This window comes from Canis lupus, chromosome 16, assembly GCF_048164855.1.
Source record: "Canis lupus baileyi chromosome 16, mCanLup2.hap1, whole genome shotgun sequence".
NCBI classification, from domain to species: Eukaryota; Metazoa; Chordata; class Mammalia; order Carnivora; family Canidae; genus Canis; species Canis lupus.
In genome coordinates, this window is record NC_132853.1 from 49,513,788 (window position 1) to 49,534,055 (window position 20,268).

General features: G+C 35.1%; 1 protein-coding gene across 9 annotated transcripts in view; it reads right to left on the reverse strand.

Annotated features, from left to right (window-relative positions):
- TANC2 (tetratricopeptide repeat, ankyrin repeat and coiled-coil containing 2) overlaps positions 1-20,268 on the reverse strand; it is a 369,328-nt gene that overhangs the window by 306,296 nt on the left and 42,764 nt on the right. For 7 of the 9 annotated variants that reach the window (XM_072781222.1, XM_072781217.1, XM_072781218.1 and 4 more), the window contains one exon: positions 2,717-2,810. In XM_072781222.1, coding sequence (XP_072637323.1) covers positions 2,717-2,783 — 67 coding nt within the window. In that variant the 5' untranslated portion in view covers positions 2,784-2,810. Of the gene's footprint in view, positions 1-2,716; positions 2,811-20,268 lie in introns of those variants that run through there. The other 2 variants (XM_072781227.1, XM_072781220.1) reach the window with 1 other exon arrangement.

Consider the following 20,268-nt stretch of genomic DNA (forward strand, 5'->3'; position numbering starts at 1 on the left):
GTCTCTGCCTCTCTCTCTCTCTCTCTATGTCTATCATAAATAAATAAATAAATCTTAAAAAAAAAAAAGAAAAAAGAAAAGAAAATCAATGTAACAATCAAGTATGTAGGTAAACCTAAATAATGGTGACTACATAAGACAACAATAATGTCTTGGAGTTTAAGATACATACAGGTGAAAAGAATCTAAGGCTCTTGCATTGTCCAAGAAGAAAGTAAAAGTTGTTTGAATCAACATCAAACTTTGATATTTTAGTCTTTAAGATAACCACAGAAAGAATTACAAGAATATATACCTTCCAAGTCAAAAGGAAGAGATATGGAATAATAAAAAATGTTTTTGATCCATCTAAAATAAAGCAAGAAAGGAGAAAGAACAAAGAACAGGTAGGACAAGGAGAAAGCACATTGTAATAAGTTATATTTACACTCAAATGTATCATTGGTTGAATTAATGTGGCTTAACCAACATCTTTTTTAAGGAAAAAAACCTGTCTGAATGAATAAAAGAAGAAAATCCAACTGTATTCTATTAACAGTATAACCATATAGAAATGCTGAAAGTAGGGATCCCTGGGTGGCGCAGTGGTTTGGCGCCTGCCTTTGGCCCAGGGCGCGATTCTGGGGACCCGGGATCGAATCCCACATCGGGCTCCCGGTGCATGGAGCCTGCTTCTCCCTCTGCCTGTGTCTCTGCCTCTCTCTCTCTGTAACTATCATAAATAAATAAAAATTAAAAAAAAAAAGAGTTAAAAAAAAAAAGAAATGCTGAAAGTAAAAAGAATAGAACAAATCATACTATGCAAACACAAATCAAGAAAAGGCTAGGATAACTATAGTAATATTAGACAAAGTCAGCTTTCAAACAAAAGACATTATTAGAAATAAAGAGGATATTTCATTATGGTGAAACCACCAAATTCACCAGGAAGATAGCAGAATTCTAAATTTCAATGTATCTAATAAAATAGCTTCCAAATATATAAAGCAAAAGCTGTCAGGAACAAGAAGTAGAAAAACAGACAATTCAACAACCATAATGTGAGATTTAATCATAGCTTTCTCAGCAAATAATTTCTTTAAAATGAGTAAGAATCTAAAATATTTGAGTACCACCATTAACTACACTGCACCCAATAACTGCAGAATCCACATTATTTTCAGGTGCATCCAAAACATTCACCAAAATTGATCATATGCTGAGCTATAAGGCAAACCTCAAAAACTATAAAAAAAAATAAAGTTAACTTGTAAAATAAGAAAAATTAGGAAATTGAAATGATTAAAAGGATATAATATCTACAACTCATTAGCAGAAAACAAATATTTAGCACATTTCTCAACATTTCTCCAAAAAAAAGTATATATAGAGTTTCAGCTTGTTTTTACCTTAAAAGCCTGGAATTATCTCCTATTCTTAAACCAACCTTTATAAACTTTATTTTAATGACTATAAAAATCTAAAATTTATATTTCACTTTCCATAAAACTCTCTGAGGACAGTTTCTATTTTTACAGTCTCATTCTCCAAAGAGTGCCTAGGACTGAAATAATTTCACATGTTAATTCAAAAAGTAAATTTAGGTCTAGGGGCACCTGTGTGGCTCGGTTGGTTGAGGGTCTGCCTTTGGCTCGGGTAATGATCTCAGGGTCCTGGGATGGAGCCCCATGTCAGGCTCCGCACTCAGTGAGGAGCCTGCTTCTCCCCTGCCCCTGGCTCATGCTCTCTCTCATCCTCTCTCTAAAATAAATAAAATCTTTAAAAAATAAAAAAACTAAATTTAGGTCTAGAAAGTTCGTATTAAGTAATGCACAGAAGCATTACTCTCTCCTATATTTTAAATTAATGTTTCTTCTACCAACTTCCCTTTATCTAACTCTTCCTGATAAGTATTCAAGTGTTCCTACCTCTTAATTAAGAGTATGGCAGCCTTGGGGTGCCTGGCTGCCTCAGATGGTTAAATGTCTGCCTTCAGCTCAGGTCATGATCTCAGGTTCCTGGCACTGAGCCCCTTATTGGGATCCCTACTCAGCAGGGAGTCTGCTTTCTCTCTCCCTCTGCCCCTGCTTCTGCTCTATCTTGCTCATGTGCTCTCCCTCTCTCAAATAAATAAAAGTATTTTTCAAAAAGGGGGTGGGGGGATCCCTGGGTGGCGCAGCGGTTTGGCGCCTGCCTTTGGCCCAGGGGGCAATCCTGGAGACCCGGGATCGAATCCCACATCAGGCTCCTGGTGCATGGAGCCTGCTTCTCCCTCTGCCTATGTCTCTGCCTCTCTCTCTCTCTCTCTCTCTCTCTGTGACTATCATAAATAAATAAAAATTTTTAAAAAATATTTAAAAAAAAAAAACAAAAAGGGGGTGGGGTGGGGAGGGAAGGGACACCTGGGTGGCTCAGTGGTTGAGCATCTGCCTTTGGGTCAGGTCATGAGCCCAGGGTCCTGGGATTGAGTCCTACATCAGGTCCCCAACAGGCAGCCTGCCTCTCCCTCTGTCTATGTCTCTGCCTCCCTCTCCGTGTCTCTCATGAATAAATAAATAAAATCTTAAAAAAAAAAAAAAAAAAAAGTATGGCAGCCTAATGGAATGTAAACTTTTTTTTCTAAATTAAATAAACCATTCAATAAATAAATATATGAAGTTGTAGCATCAATTCAGACCCCTAAAAGAACTTCTCTTTCTGAAGTATCACACAGAATAAATGTAACATAGTCACTTACCACTTGATCTGTTTTTACGACTTGATTTCCCTCCAGTAAGAAGCATCTTGAGACTATTCCGAAACATGGTTGTGCTATTCTAGTACTCACAAAACTGTAAAAGAAAATATGGGAATATACATTAGAAAACTTGATTTTCTATTCAAAACACTATTAATAATTAATTTTAAATGCACTATAAGGAATTAACTATGTTTAAGTATATACTACAGAAATATTAACAATATGACAAAAACATTTAATTAATCTAACTTAAACAATTTAGTATTTCCTTAAAAATATACTCTAATACTTTGAGTATCCTAAGAGATAAAAGTAGATATCACTAAGGTTACACAGAAATAGATGAAAGAATTAAGTAGCCCCTTCCGCTTCCACTTGACTCTTCTTTTCTTGGACAATTTTCCCATATGCCCAATACACACATCCCAAAGTTTAAGAGTCTAGAAACTTACGGCAGGTGCATATTTTCCATTGGTCAAGCCAGAATCCCACCTCAAAGACCACTATATACATGAATGAGTGCCTAACCTCCTTATATCCCAGTTCTATCAAAGGAAAATTCTTCTAGTTGTGCTTCAGATTATGTCCTCTCTCACCTCAAGGATTTTTAGCCAAAAAACATCTGCCTTTTCTTTCCCACACAGCTTTAATTTTTTCTCTCTACTGAATCATTCCCATTATAACATAAACATGCCCATATGTCCTAACCAAAAACAAGTAAGTAAGCCCTTCTCTTTATTCCCACATGGTCCAATTATTGCTCCTATCCCTAGACTTCATGGCAAAATTTCCAGAAAGTGTTGTATTTGGTGCCTCCAGCAGACTGAACAAAATACACATGAACTAAAACGGAGGTTAACAAAAAATATCCAAACCAAAACACTGAAAAATAAAGGTTGAAAAATGTAAGAGAGAATAAGAGGCCTTTGGAACCCAATGAAAGGTTCTACCACACATATCAATGAAATCTCAGAAGAAAGGAGAGAGAAAATAACAAGTAATATCTGAAGTAATAACAACAAAGAATTTCTTAACATTAATGATAGACATAAAGTCAAATCTTTAAAGAGCTGGAGGAAAAAAATAATTTAAATAAGCAACAGTCAACACACGAAATAACTTTCAACAGAAATTAAGAATGGCAGAAGACAATGGAATGACTTCCTAAAAATTCTAGAAGAAAATAGGTGCCAATCAAGAAATCTATTCACAACTTAAAATATGTTTGAAAACTGAAAATGAAATAAAGGTGATTTCAGAAAAACAAACAAGAATTTATTAGTAAAAGAAATACTAAAAGAGGGTTCTAGCAACAGACAGAAAATGATACTAGAAAAAAAAGCATAGAAATGCAAAAAGGAAGAGTCATAAAAAAGGTAAATGTTGGGAAACATGGATGAACAATGACTATAGGGACGCCTGGGTGGTTCAGTGGTTGAGTCTGCCTTTGGCTCAGAGAGTGATCCCGGGGTTCCAGGATCGAGTTCCGTATCAGGTTCCCCAGAGGGAGCCTGCTCCTCCCCATCTGTCTCTGCCTCTCTCTCTGTCTCTCTCATGAATAAATAAATAAAACCTTAAAAAAAAAAAAAAAAGCACTGGGTGTTATGCTATATGCTGGCAAATTGAACTCCAATAAAAAATACACACACACAAAAAAAAAACCATAAAAATAATTATATTACCAGCTTGTTAAGTTTACATTTTATGTAGATTTAAAATGCATAACAGTAACAAAAAAAGGTTAGAACTGGGATAAATAGAGTTAAAGTTTCTAAGATATCTGCATTATGCAGGAAGTGATAAAACTAATAATCTGCATCAGACTGCAATAACTCAAAATTAATGTAGTAATTTCTAGGATAACCATTAAGGTTAACTGAAGTGAGAAAAAGAATAATTAAAATATTTCATTGAACCAAAGAAGGTATAAAGTGAGAGAAAAAGCATAGTGCACACCAATGAAATATAAAAATATAGATGGTAGCTTTAAATTCAAATTATAGTTATTATGTTAAATATTCACTCCACTATAAGACTACTTAGTGTCATAGAAAGATTAAATATAAGATAATGGGGAAAAGCATTTCATCCAAAAAACAATTAAAAGGAAGCTGTTATAGCTATGCTAATATCAGGCAAAGTCAGCTTATAAAAATAAAGAGAGACATTTCTTAATAATTAAAAAGTCAAACCAACAAAAAGATATCATATTTCTAAGTATGAATGAACCCAATAACAAAGCTTAAAAAAATATAAAGCAAAAATATACAAGACTAACAGAGGTTATGGACAAATCCATAATCAGATGAGAAACTAACGCATCTTTGTCAATAGCTACAAGAGGAAGAAGAAAAAAATTACTAAGATACAGGTTTGATACATGATTAACCAACTAGACTTCATATACATAGTATATCCTTCCAAATAAAAACAGAGTATACAAATTATACACAAAATACATAACAAAATGGATCACAGACTGAATCATAAAACAAGTTTCAACAAATTTCAAAGATCTTAAGTCTTCAAGAATATATTTTCTAGCTACAAGGCAATTAAGCTAAAAGTAACTTTTAATTGAGAAACTCCCCTACTACTTGAATATTAAGTGACATACTTCTAAATAACATGAGTCAAAATAAAGTATATAAATACAATGGAAATTTTAAAATATTTGCAATAAATTATAATGAAAATATAAATTATAGAAACATAAAGAATGAAACTAAAACAATGCTTGTAAATAATTGTAGAGAAGAATGCACATAATTAGAAAAGGATGAAATCAATATCTAAGCTTCTATTTTAAAAAGTTCAAAAACAAACAGCAAATCAAAGAAAACAGAAGAGTAAAGAGTAGAAATCAATGATATAGAAAACAAATCCAAAACAGATAAAATCAATGAAGCAAAACATTGGATTTCTGAAAAGTAGTAAAATTAATAAATCCCTAGCAAAGCTAATCAAAAAGAGAGAGAGAGAAAGAGAGAGATTGCCAATATGAGAAAGGAAATAGGGGACTTCATTTCAGACACTAAAGGCTTTTTAAAATAAGATACTATACCAACTTTACACCAAACTTAATGTTTTATACAAAACAGGTTTTTTGAAAAATACAAATTACCAAAGCTGACACAAAACTGAGCAAAAAATCTGAAGCAGCCGTATCTCTATTAAAGAAATTGAACTTATCAAAACTCCTCCCAGAAAGAAAACTACAGGGCCAGATTATTTCATTAGTGAAGTCTCCTGAACATTTAAGGTATAACAGTATCAATTTTTATACAGTTTCCTTAAGGAAATAGAAGGAATACTTCCAAATATATTTTATGAGGTAGTATAATCATAATCCCAAAACCTAACAGAAATTACGAAAAATTATAGACCATATACCACATGAACATAGACTAAAATATCCTTAATAAAAGACACTGAAGGGGATCCCTGGGTGGCTCAGTGGTTTAGTGCCTGCCTTTGGCCCAGGGCGCGATCCTGGAGTCCTGGGATCAAGTCCCGCATCAGGCTCCCTGCATGGAGCCTGCTTCTCCCTCTGCCTGTGTCTCTGCCTCTCTCTCTCTCTATCATAAATAAATAAATAAATAAATCTTTTTAAAAAATAATAAAAATAAAAACAAAAATAAAAATAAAAAAATAAAAGACACTGAAAACTATAAAAGGTTGCTTTAAAAAAATAAAGAATAGGAATCCCTGGGTGGCGCAGCGGTTTGGCGCCTGCCTTTGGCCCAGGGCGCGATCCTGGAGACCCGGGATCGAATCCCACTTCGGGCTCCCGGTGCATGGAGCCGGCTTCTCCCTCTGCCTGTGTCTCTGCCTCTCCCTCTCTCTCTCTGTGACTATCATAAATAAATTTTAAAAATTAAAAATTAAAAATAAATAAATAAATAAAGAATAAAACAAGAGATATACCATGTTCATAGATTGGAAAGTTCAATATTGTCAAAATGTTGATTCTCTACATAATGTCCTAAAGAGGTAACAAAAATTCAAGTTCCAGTAGGCATTTTTTTTTTCATAGAAAACTGAGAAGCTCATTCTAAAACATATACGGTAATACAAGGAGCCTAGAACACCCAAAGCAATCATGGAAACTAACAAAAAAGCTGGAGTATTTATAGGATCTGAATTCAATACTTACTCTATAGCTCCAGAAATCATGACAGTATAGTACTCTCCTAAATATCATCAGAAGATAAACAATACTGAATATGTAGTCCAGAAAAAGACCTACACTGATATGTTCTTTTTTTTTTTTTTTTGACCAAGTCATTATTGAGTAAAGAAAAGTCTTTTCAACAAATGGTAGTGGAACAAACAGATATCCATTCTTTAAAAAATTAACATTGATCTGTGCTTCACACTATACATGAAAATTAAGTCAAAACATATCAAGCATCAAACATCACACAAACACTAAAATCATAAAGCTTTCAGAAGAAAACTCAGGAGAACATCCTTATTATTTAGAAATAGGCAAAAGATTCTTAGAGCACAGAAAGTAATAACCATAAAAGAGAAAAAGATACATTTGGAATTCATTAAAAATTTTAAAAACATCTGCACATAAAAAATATCACCAAATGAAGAGGCAAGTTACAAACTGGGAGAAATTATTCACAAAACATGTTTCTAACACAGACTGATATCCAAGATATATAAAGAACACCTACAATCCAATAAAGAGACAATCAAAGTTTCCAATGGGTGAAAGATTTGAACACTTTTAAAAAGAAGATATATGAATGGCCAATACATATACTGAAAGAGATTAACACAATTTGTCATTGGGAAAACACATAGCTACCACTATGCTCTGCCAGAAGAGCAAACTTTTGAAAGACTGATAATATCAAATAGTGACCAGGATAAAGAGCAAATGAAACTCTTAATACATTGTTTCAGAGGTAAATAGTACAATTGCTTTAGACAGAAGTCTAGAAGTTTATTAAGTTTATTAAAACTAAGCATATTCCTAACATATGACTCCACACATTACATATTTACCCAGGAGGAATTAAAACATATGTGCATAAAAAAACTAGTATAACAATTTTCATAGCAGCTTTAACAACCCAAAAATAGCCTAGGTGTCCATAGGAAAATGGATAAACTGTGGGATTTTCATATAGTATGATACTACTCAGCAATAAGATATGAACTATTTGCATATTTAACAAACAAATCTAAAAATATGCTGAAATAGAACCCTATATAAGGCAGCCTGGGTGGCACAGCAGTTTAGCGCCACCTTTGGCCCAGGGTATGATCCTGGAGACCCGGGATCGAGTTCCGTGTCGGGCTCTCTGCATGGAGCCTGCTTCTCCCGCTACCTGTGTCTTTGCCCCCCTCTCTCTCTCTCTCTCTGTCTCTCAAGAATAAATAAAATCTTAAAAAAAAAAGAAGTTTGGAATACACAGATGTATGCATTTGTCAAAATTCAGCAAATGTTCACATAAGATTTGTGAATGAAACTGCATATGTACTTTACCTCAAAAAAAAAGAGTAAAAACTGAACTCTAGTTATGACTTTCATGCTTAAATATTTAGAAGAAGCATACTGACATCTCCAATTCCTTGAAATGCATCAAAAAATAAGATGAGGGCAGCCCTGGTGGACCCGCAGTTTAGCACCGCCTTCAGCCCTGGGTATGATCCTGGAGACCCAGGATCGAGTCCCATGTTGGGCTCCCTGCATGGAGCCTGCTTCTTCCTCTGCCTATCTCTCTTTCTTTCTCTCTCTCTCTCGTGAATAAATAAAATCTTAAAAAAAAATAAGATGAAATGATGGATAGAGAGATGATGGTAAGGCAGATATGTAATAAAGCAATTACAGCAAAATGTTAACAGTAGATTCTAAGTAGTAGGTATACACATGTTAACTGTAAAATTATGTTACATTTTCTATATATCTGAAATTTGTTATGTACAGTAAAAACACACACCCACAAAAAAACTCTAAGTCCAGATCATTTCAACAATGAATCCTATCAGCATTTAAGAGAGAATACCAATCTTACACAAACTGTTCCAGAGAGTAAAAACAAAGAACACTTCCAAACTTGTTTTCCAAAGACAGCATAAGCTTAATAACATACGTCAATATGGTTATTACAAGAAATAAGTTACAAAAAAGAAATTACAGGGCAGCCCCGGTGGCGCAGCGGTTTAGCGCCGCCTGCAGCCCAGGGCATGATCCTGGAGACCCTGGAGTCTCACATCAGGCTCTCCGCATGTTGCCTGCTTCTCCTTCTGCCTGTGTCTCTGCCTCTCTCTCTCTCTCTCTCTCTCTCTCTGTCTCTATGAATAAATAAAATCTTTTTTTAAAAAAAAGAAAGAAATTACAGACCTCTCTTTTGACATAAATGCGAAAACTCTAACAAAATATTGGCAAAATGAAATCTATCAATACACTGATCAGGACCAAGTGTGAGTTTAATCCAGAAATACAAAAGTGATTGAACATATGAAAATCAATATAATTTACCACATTAACAAGAGAAATAAATCATACTATCAATAGATAAAGCAAAAGTAATTGATGAAATACTCATTCATGATCTAAAAAAACTTGTACAAAACTAGAAATAAGAGAAATTCTTTATATTTTAAAAGTATGCCTTTTTAAAAACCTGTAGTAAACACTATTTAATGGCGAATGAATAAAAATATTCTGCCTGAGATAAATGATATGACCACTTCTTATCACCAGTTACACTCAATATCATTCTGAATATGAAATACAAAGAATGGAAAAGTAGAAATAAAAATGCTACTATCTTTTTAAGAGTGTATTTATTTATTTGAGAGCAAGAATGGAGAGAGAGAGAGCGGGGAGAGAGAGAGAGCATAAGCAAGGGTGTGGGTAGAGAGAAAGGGAAAAGCAGACTCCCTACTGAGCAGGGAGCCTGATGTAGGGCTCAATTCCAGGACTCTGGGATCATGACCTGAGTAGAAGAGAAGGCAGACGTCTTAACCAAATGACCACCCAGGTGCCCTAAAAATGCTACTTTCAGGGATCCCTGGGTGGCTCAGTGGTTTAGTGCCTCCCTTCTGCCCAGGGCGTGATCCTGGAGTCCCAGGATTGAGTCCCACATTGCGCTCCCTGCATGGAGTCTGCTTCTTCTCCCTCTGCCTGTATCTCTGCCTCTCTCTGTGTGTCTCTCATGAATAAATAAATAAAGTCTTTTTAAAAAATGCTACTTTCACAGACAATATGATCATATACTTAGAAAATCTAAGAGAACTTATAAACTATTAGAATAAGTGAGCTTAGTAAGGTCGCCAATACAGTGTAAAACATAAACAGGTGAAAAAGAAAAAAAAAAAACATAAACAGGTGAACACCAATAAATGACTTATCCTTTTAATCACTGAAGATAAATAAGGTGAAAAAAAATGTTTCAAGCATTTAAGAAATATATTCATCTTAAGAGCTATGCTTAGTTACTTTCGCCCCCTATTTAAGAGACTACATGATGGACACCTGGGTGGCTCAGCAGTTGCACATTTGGCTCAGGGAATCATCCTGGGGTCAGGGACAGAGCCCCATCAGGCTCCCTGTTGAGGAGCCTGCTTCTCCCCCTGCCTGTGTCTCTGTCTCTCTCTCAGTGTCTATCATGAATAAATAAATAAAATATTTTTAAAAAATAAATAAGAGACTGGGATGTAGAAATTCTAAGTTTGATATTTATATTTCACTAAAAACTGAAAAACCTGAAAAAAATATATTTTATAATTTTATATAGACTTCATGTTTTAAAATATATTATAAAATTTAAACAGCAAGTCTTTTAACTCTTCAATTTGTATTTTCTTGAAAGAGAATGAACAATTATTTTTTATATACAAGATTTTCTGTGTATCCAAGTATAAACAAAATATGTAAAATACTGTACATATGATCTCATTTAACCCTCATCAAAACCCCCTTAAGATGGGTGGTATTTGCTTTATTTTAAAGAAAAATTTGAGGTAAAGAAAAGTGAAATAGCATGCTCACAGTTATGCAGCTAATATTTGAACCCATGCTTTTTGTCTTCTTCCTCAATGCCTTGCTTAGAAAAGGAATACAATAAATCTATTTAAAACATTAACTGAAACTATAAATATCTAAATCTAGTGATCCAAATTAAGTCTCAGAAGTATTACCCCATTTGAGTCCCATTTTTGAAATACTGCTTTTTATTTTGTGTAGCACCAGCACATACTTTAACTTATTTTACCTTAATCTAATGAATTAAAAAAAAAATAGTAGTAGTAGCAGTGTTATAGGCTGGCATTAGTCTTCACAAATCCAAGAAAAATTATGACAAAACACACTGAGGAGGAAAAGAAAAGATATCCTGCATTAGTGGACTCTATGATGTCCTATCCAGATCCCCACTATAGGATCAGAGCACTCATTCCTCAGGTGTTAATGGCTCAGAGCTGCTCCCAGCCTCAGACAACTGATCTAAGCTCAATATAGCCACCAATGACATACTAATACAGGGGTACAAAAGAACAGCTCCTTTAACTCAAGGGGGAACAATTTTTTGTGGCATGAATTATTCCCCAAAGCCCTCACTCATCTCTTCCTATGCTTTACTTTTCTTCAAATTCTAATCTGTAAATGATATATACCTGTTTATTGCCATGAAGACATGGAAACTGCTTAATTAATTGCTGCAAACTGAAGAATAACGCCTGGTAAACAGAGGTGTCATATAAACATTGATTAAATTAATCGATTGTATTGCTAAATCAAATTCCCTGAGGGAAACCTGGTCTTACTCTTTTTATCCTCAATGCCTAATTCATGGGAGGCTCTCAACACTTCTTGCATGAATAAATAAATGAATGAAAAATTGAGCAAAGACTTGATTCATCAGAGTACTAACCTGTTAAAGAGGTAAGCAGGCACAATGTAAATTTCAAAAGACAAGAAAAGGTTATGAATTAACTGTAACAATGGGCACTACCTAGGGTCATATTATACCAGGAACTGTCAGGGAAACACAGAGAAATTCTAGGCAAGTTTAAATTTTTACATGAGAAAAAAAACCACAAGAAATTCTAGTCATATTTCAAACTTCTGCCTCAAACCTACCTATATATGTTCAGTTCTTCAAAGTTTCAAAAGAAAAAAAGTAACAGCACAGATTATTAGAACCATTATTTAAAACTTACTAAGACTAGGAGCCAAAAATAAATTTAAAATCTCATGTCTAAAAATAAACCAAGACAATAAAGTTAACCTAAGTAAAAAACGGATGATGGGTGCAATAAAATAATTACAATAATCACTTTTTGAAGTATATAGGTTTTTTTCTTTGCTAGTCCTAAAATATTTTCTAAAAATTGACTGAAGTGTATAAAGAATGAAATGAAACATAAAATACTTATTTAAAACTAATTATCCATCTCAGTTACACTTTGATAAAATGACTTTCTTATTCAAGTTAACACATCACCAGAAAATTTATTGTAATAAAATATTAATATAGAAACTCCACAAAATTGAAGCTAAGTGGGAAATGCAGTTTCATCTAATTGGATTTATGACAGTAATATATGGCTAAATTTCATCTGACTTTTCCAAATTATATAACCAAATTTTATTTTTTTTTAATTTTTTTTTTTTTATTTATGATAGTCACACAGAGAGAGAGAGAGAGAGAGAGAGAGAGAGGCAGAGACACAGGCAGAGGGAGAAGCAGACTCCATGCACCAGGAGCCTGATGTGGGATTCGACCCCGGGTCTCCAGGATCATGCCCCGGGCCAAAGGCAGGCGCTAAACCGCTGCACCACCCAGGGATCCCATATAACCAAATTTTAAAATGGCTAACTCTCGCAAGAGAAATCAACAAATAAACTCCTGGCAAGTGAAAAATTTCTGGCAGAAGGTAACAAAGAAGCCATTCACAGGCCCCCAATCATTTCTAATTGTCTTATACTTAACTGATTCAAACCTTATGTTATCTACATGGCCCCTAAGCTTTTATGATTACAACACCTGATCTAAACCATTGAAGGAAAGTATTGACCATTCTCCTCTAATTGGTCCACCAAGGCTGGATATTCAAAACATTACTCAATATATTCTTGCACTATGTTTATTAGTGGATGATCAATTTTCATTTTCAGTGTTCATCCCTCCTTCATAAAGACCTTTTCTTACCCTTTTATTCAAAAAAAGGAGAACAATATCCCCCTTCATAAAAATGCTTATGTAATAATAATGAAATAAAAGTATAAAGCACTTCTGTACTATTCAGGCTAAATAATCATGGTATTCCCCTTAGCTTTTCCACGCAGGGCCTTTTTTTACTCTATAAGCTTTTCACAAATATATATTTTTTTCTATATCCTTCTCTATTCTGAATGGATGATATTTTTTTTCTCATTTTTGGCTTTGTGATGGATGAGTTTATTCTTATTTTTTGTTTTCCAATTCTAGAAACAAGTTTCTCGACATTAGAACTATGCCTAATGGATAAAACTATACCACTGAAGTGCTTTTAAAGTTCTATAAGATCTGAAGAAAATATTGCATATAGTAAGAAAATAAAAAATAAGGAAAAGTAAGAAGGAAGATATTGTCTGTAGAACACTAATTACAAAAACAAGAATGCATACTGATTCAAATGACGGATTAAGTATTGTCTTTCCTTACTCAGGCAACCAACAAAAATCTCCTTTTATGGTTTTCTCTACAATATTAATTTGGATATTGCCTTTAGAATCCCCTTGGAAACAACCTGTTAAAACTAAAAAAAATAGGGCAGCTAGGGTGGCTCAGTGGTTTAGCGCCACCTTCGGTCCACGGTGTGATCCTGAGACCCAGGATGGAGTCCCATGTCAGGCTTCCTGCATGGAGCCTGCTTCTCCCTCTGCCTGTGTCTCTGCCTCTCTGTCTCTCATGAATGAATAAATTTTTAAAATCTTAAAAAAAAAAACCTACAAAAAATAAACTAAGTATCTTTAAAGTAAATGCTACCCATTTTCAAGCATATTTCAATTTAGAGCTTCCTTCAGAGAAATTTTTGTAACGCAACAAAACACACACATTGGGATCCCTGGGTGGCGCAGTGGTTTAGCGCCTGCCTTTGGCCCAGGGCGCGATCCTGGAGACCCGGGATCGAATCCCACGTCAGGCTCCCGGTGCATGGAGCCTGCTTCTCCCTCTGCCTGTGTCTCTGCCTCTCTCTCTCTCTCTCTGTGACTATCATAAATAAATAAAAATTAAAAAAAAAAAAAAAACACACACATTTACAAAATTTCAAGAAAACTTTTAAACATTATGTGAAAGGATGCTGTAGTTAATGATGAAGACATGATGGAAATGGAACAAATGGGTAATATTTTATAATACACAGTTTTAATGAAAGAGATGCCAAACAATACATATCCTTGAATTTAAAAACACGTATTTTTTAAATATCTAAAAGATAGTATAATTCCGTACACACACACACACACACACATATGTATGTATGTGTATCAACACCCTCCCCAGATTTCTCCCCATTAGACTAAGCTGCCTAACTTCTAAATTTCAACTCAATCAAATATTTTATCAAGTAGTCTGTCCAGAAGATTTACAAATGAGTGAGCTCTCAATTCATCCCAGATTCTGGATCTTTATATCATGGGCCAAAGATCAGTAAGTCCCCAGTTTGCCACTCCTACCCAAACACAGCTACCAGCATCATCTGAGCCCCTGCAGGCTGCACTGCCTAAAAAACAATGTGACATAGGCAGATAAGATAGTAGTATTTAGAGTGGTGTTGAGGGAAAAAAATTGTTTTATTATTATATAATGTCTGTTCACTGTTAAAGATAGGAAAAACAATGGAGTACTTGGTGGCTCAGTCAGTTAAGCATCAGACTCTTGATTTCAGCTCAGGTCATGATCTCAGGGTCATGAGACTAAGCCCCACAACAGGCTCCACACTCAGCACAGTCTGCTTGAGATTCTCTCTCCCTCTGCTCCTTCTGCTGCTTGTGCTCTAAATAAATATATTAATTAATTAAATCTTTAAAAAAATAAAAGACGGGGGATAAAAAAAGAAAACAGAAACATGCTGGAGTGCTTGGGTAGCTCAATTGGTTGAGCATTCGAATCTTGATTTCAGCTCAGGTCTTGATCTCAGGATGGTGGGATCAAGCTCCATGTCAGGCTCTAAGCTCAATGGGGAGTCGGCTCGTCCCTTCCTTCTGCTCCTTCCTTTCTCTCACACTCTCTCAAATAGCTAAATAAAATCTTTAAAAAATCATAAAATTTCTTTTAAAAAAAGTATGCTAGAAAAGAATGTTGAACCATTCTTTTCAAAAAGAATGATTCAACAATGAAATAAATTATCACTATTAATCCTCCTTTGGTCTCATCACTTTGCTGAAAAGTGCTGCATCAACTTTCAATAAAAGCTTGGAGACACCAGCTACAAAGTCTACAAAGACTTTTTTTTTAAGTTTTCACAGAATAGATTTGAGAATACAGGAATTTTCATTTTCTGCCAAAAATATCAAAGAAAAAAGAATACTGTTAAAGCAAGATGTTTTACAATTATTAAATGAGAGAGGGATCCCTGGGTGGCGCAGCGGTTTGGTGCCTGCCTTTGGCCCAGGGTGCAATCCTGGAGACCCGGGATCAAATCCCACGTCGGGCTCCCAGTGCATGGAGCCTGCTTCTCCCTCTGCCTGTGTCTCTGCCTCTCTCTCTCTCTCTCTCTCTCTCTGTGTGATTATCATAAATTTAAAAAGAAAAAATTATTAAGTGAGAGGATGAATGCAAAAAAAAAAAAAAAAAAAAAAAAAAAAAAAACCAACAGATGACAGTGCCCAAACTCTAATGAAGATGAAACTGATCATGTAATGGAAATTTTAGACTGTGAGTCTTGAGATCACCATATAACAGATGAATTTTCTCACATTCAATAATCAATGAGTAAATTCTAGAAATGTAAGGTCATTGATAGAAATAAATCATCAATATACTGAAAAATCAATCAATGTAATACACCATACTAATGAAGGACAAAACCCTAATAATCACCTCAACGGAAGAAGAAAAATCATTTGACAAAAGACTATATTCTTCCATGACAAAAACACCCAACACACTTGGAATAGATGGAAACTTCCTCAATCTGATAAAGAGCACCTATGAAAAACCTACAGCTAACATCATCCTTAACGCTAAAAGACAGACACTATTTTCCCAAGATTAAGACAAGGGTAACTGCTCTTATCACTCCCATTCAACATCATTATAAAAGTTCTAGCCAGGACAATTAGACGAGAAAAAAAAAAAAAAGAAAGAAAGAAAAGTATCCAAAGAGGAAAGGAAGAGGTAATTTGTCTAAATTCACAGATAACATGACCTTATATAAGTCTAAAGAATCCACCAGAGATCCCTGGGTGGCACAGCGGTTTGGCGCCTGCCTTTGGCCCAGGGCACGATCCTGGAGACCCGGGATCGAATCCCACGTCGGGCTCCTGGTGCATGGGGCCTGCTTCTCCCTCTGCCTATGTCTCTGCCTCTGTGTGTGTGTGTGTGTGTGTGACTATCATAAATAAAAATTAAAAAATAATAATAATAATAAAAATAAATTTAAAAAAAATTTAAGAATCCACCAAAACATTAGTAGAGCTAATAAAAGAATTCAACAAACTTGCAACAAAAATCATTTGTATTCTATACACTAGCAATGAACAATACAAAAATGAAATCAAGAAAATAATTCCATTTGCAATCACATCAAAAACATTATTTAAAAAATTGGGAATTTATAAAACAAAAAAGCATAAGACTTGTACATTGAAAAAAAAACTTTAAAAAAGACTTAAACAGAAGACACCCCATGTTCATGGATTAGAAAGCCTAATATTGTTAAGACAGCAATAATCCTCAAATTGATCTACAGATTCAATGCAATAACCTAACAAATTCAAGGTACCTTCTTTGCAGAAATTGATAAGTCAATCCTAGAATTCATATGGAAATACAAGGAACCCAAAAGAGCCAAAACACTCTTTAAAAAGAACAAAGTCAGTAAAGCGCACCCCCCTCCCCCAAAGGTATCCAAATTCTAATCTCTAGGATTTATTACCTTATACAGCAAAAGGGACTCTCTGTAGATGTGATTAAGTTAAGGAATTTAGGGATCCCTGGGTGGCGCAGCGGTTTGGCGCCTGCCTTTGGCCCAGGGCGCGATCCCGGAGACCCGGGATCGAATCCCACATCAGGTTCCCGGTGCATGGAGCCTGCTTCTCCCTCTGCCTGTGTCTCTGCCTCTCTCTCTGTCTCTGTGTGTGACTATCATAAATAAATTAAAAAAAAATAATAAAAAAAAAAGTTAAGGAATTTAATAAAGGGAGATTATCCTAGATTTTATCTAGATGAGCCCAATATAATCAATCACAAGAGTCCTTAAAACAGGAAAAGACTGCAGGAGAATCTCAGAAGGTGTAATGACAGAAGACAGGTCAAAGTGGTGTGGCCATAAGCCAAAAAATGTAGGTGGCTACCAGGCACTTGAAAAGACCAGGAAGAGATTCTCTGGTAGTACCTCCAGAAGGAGCACAACTATGCTAAAACCTTGGTTTTAGCCCGTATCTGAACCATTTCAACCTTCTGATCTCCAGAACTGTAAGAAATAAGCCACTAAATTTATGTTATTTGTTACAAGAGCAATAGGAAACAAATACAATCATAATGGCAACCAACATGTATAACATAGTTACTGTTACAACAACCTCTCAAACACCTATGAAAGCATGCAGGGTCACTACACTATTAATGTGGCTGTCCAAATGCTGTGTTATTTAAAAACTGTTTACTGTACTACTCTACAGGTCTATCTTTTTATATGCAAGAGCAAAGTTTTCAGTTCTCAGTAAACACACTGGATTTTTTTGGAGGGGAGGTGTCACCAGTTTAAAATGATTTTATACTTCTTATAGCGAGTTATTCCACATCATTTATAACTCAGATTAACAGTCAAACTGAAAGACAATGAACTAGTAATACACAATTGTGACAAAAATAAACCTCACAAACTGATTAAAAATTTACACCATATCTGGGGCACTGGGTAGCTCAGTCTGACTTCAGCTCAAGTCATGATCTCAGGGCCCTGGGATCAAGCCCCAGGATAAGCTCCCTGGTCAGCAGGGAGTCTGCTTGTCCCTCTGCCCCTTCCCCTGCTCCTCCCCGCCTCTAATAAATAAATAAAATCTTAAAAAAAAAAATTTACACTGTACTTAAAGAGTTCACAGACACCAGAGTCTCATACCACATAACAAGAGCACTGGTGTATGACATGGACATGTAAGGTGTACAGAAACCTAAATCTTAGCCTCAAATCCTGCTATCAACTTATAAAATGTTAAAGTTTTCTAGTTAGACTACCAAAGAAAAAGAGGAGCACATGAATGAAAATGTGGCATGCAATAACACAAGAAAATACAAGAAAATATACGTAGAACTCCCCCCGCCCTCCAGATTTTGGGAAGTGGTTTCAACAAATATGGAGATATAAATGAAGGCTTTTGAGTCCTAGGAATCAGTCTCCTCTGGTCTTTAGTTCTCAATCTCCAAATGAGAATACTGGATCTACCATTTCAATCACTCTTCTACCAAAATCCTAAAACTCCCTAGCACCTTTGTTCTCTGGTTCCACACACCAGACAAAAATCAAAATTCAAGTTGATTCGTTCTACCAAGGCCACTAACCACTACTGCAGAAAGTTGCATAATTAGCCAGACTGGACTGATACACTAGAAATCCATGGTTGCAAATTTCACGGACCCTTTTCACTTGTTCAGTAATCTACTATTTTTCTCTAGTCAATTCCTTCTGAACATTGGTTGACTCTCCATTTCTATCACACTCAGCCAATGTTTGGCTCCTATAACAATAAGAAAATTACATGTCTTCAAAATTATCAGAAAGAACTTCAACTACCTACCAATAAACATACAAATTTAAGCCCATCAACACATAGCTTCTCCTCCTATTAAAATAAGTGTATTACTTAGATGAAGAGGATTAAAAGTACACTTGTCTTGATAAGCACTGAATAATGTATAGAATTTCTGACTCACTATACCATACACCTGAAACTAATACAACACTGTATGTTAACTATACTGGAATTAAAATTTTTAAAAAAGAAAAGCATATAAATTCATTCCAGAAGGAAATGTGTTATCAATCTAAATAGGATAAAAATAAATGTATCACTCTCACTAACACTAAAAACAGACAGACAGATAAATGAATTACTGTCAAATTCTCTACCTTTGCCCTGCATCCCACTCCCTTCCATTCTTCCTAGGATCTTTTATATTTGACTTCTAGATTTTGAACTTCTTCCTTTAATGGCTCCTTCCATCAGCATTTCCCTACACTCAAGATCCTCCCATCTTAAAAAAATAAAAACATCCTTTCTCAATGCCCTCCCTCTCTAGTTCATTCATTGCCATGACTCTGTCATCTATTATCTCAATAACCAAATCTCACGCTCCTCTGATTTTAGTTAGTACTTTCTAGCCCAGTTCATTAGCATCATCATTAATTTGTTCAATCATCCTTTATTCTTTCTCACTCATCTAATTTTTCTAACCAGTCAGCATACATCTTCACTCATATCCCAGACTAGATTACCTCTGGCAATCATAACTCCCAAAACTTAAACACCTTGTTCTTGATCTTTTATAACACTAATAACTTAGTGTTTGACTTCCACACTAAACATATGTATGTCCCATGAAGCAACAGACCATGCTTGTCATGTTCACTGCCACCTCTGTACTTACACACTGACTGGTATATACTAGAGGCTCAATAAATAATGAATAAATGAATGGCAAAATCAAGGCTAAGCCATACCCTACATCTGATGATATACATATTTAAATATCATAAATCAATATGAGGTGTATTTTCTAAAACACTGCAGAATAAAGGGGGCGTGTATCCATTCATTTACTTAGCAAACATTCATTTTCATGCTACCAAGCTCCAGCACTGTCCTAGGTGCTAATGATACAACAATGAACAAAACAGTAGTCTGTTTCCTCATGGAGTTTATGTTCTAGCTAACCAAAGGAAAGGGATGTTCTTTAAAAGAATTCAAATCCAAGATAGTACAGTAAGATATAGTTTTCGTAAAACAGGGACTGAAAACAATCATTAAAAAAAAGAATGAGGGACACCTAGGTAGCTCAGCTAGTTAAACATCTGCCTTCAGATCAAGTCATGATCCCAGGGTCCTGGGATTGAGCCCCAAGTCAGGCTCCCTACTTAACGAAGAACGTGCTTTTTTCCTCTCCCTCTGCCCCTCTCTCCCACTTGTGCTCTCTTGCTCTCTTTCTCTCAGATAAATAAAATCTTTGGGGAAAAAAAAGAATGAAATTAAAAGACAAAAAGGGAGATAACTGACATAAGGAAGGTTTACCTAAAAGGGAACACAAACACATATGTACACAACACACAGTTGATATATATGAGGAAGAGCTAATACTATGAGAAATCAATCAATT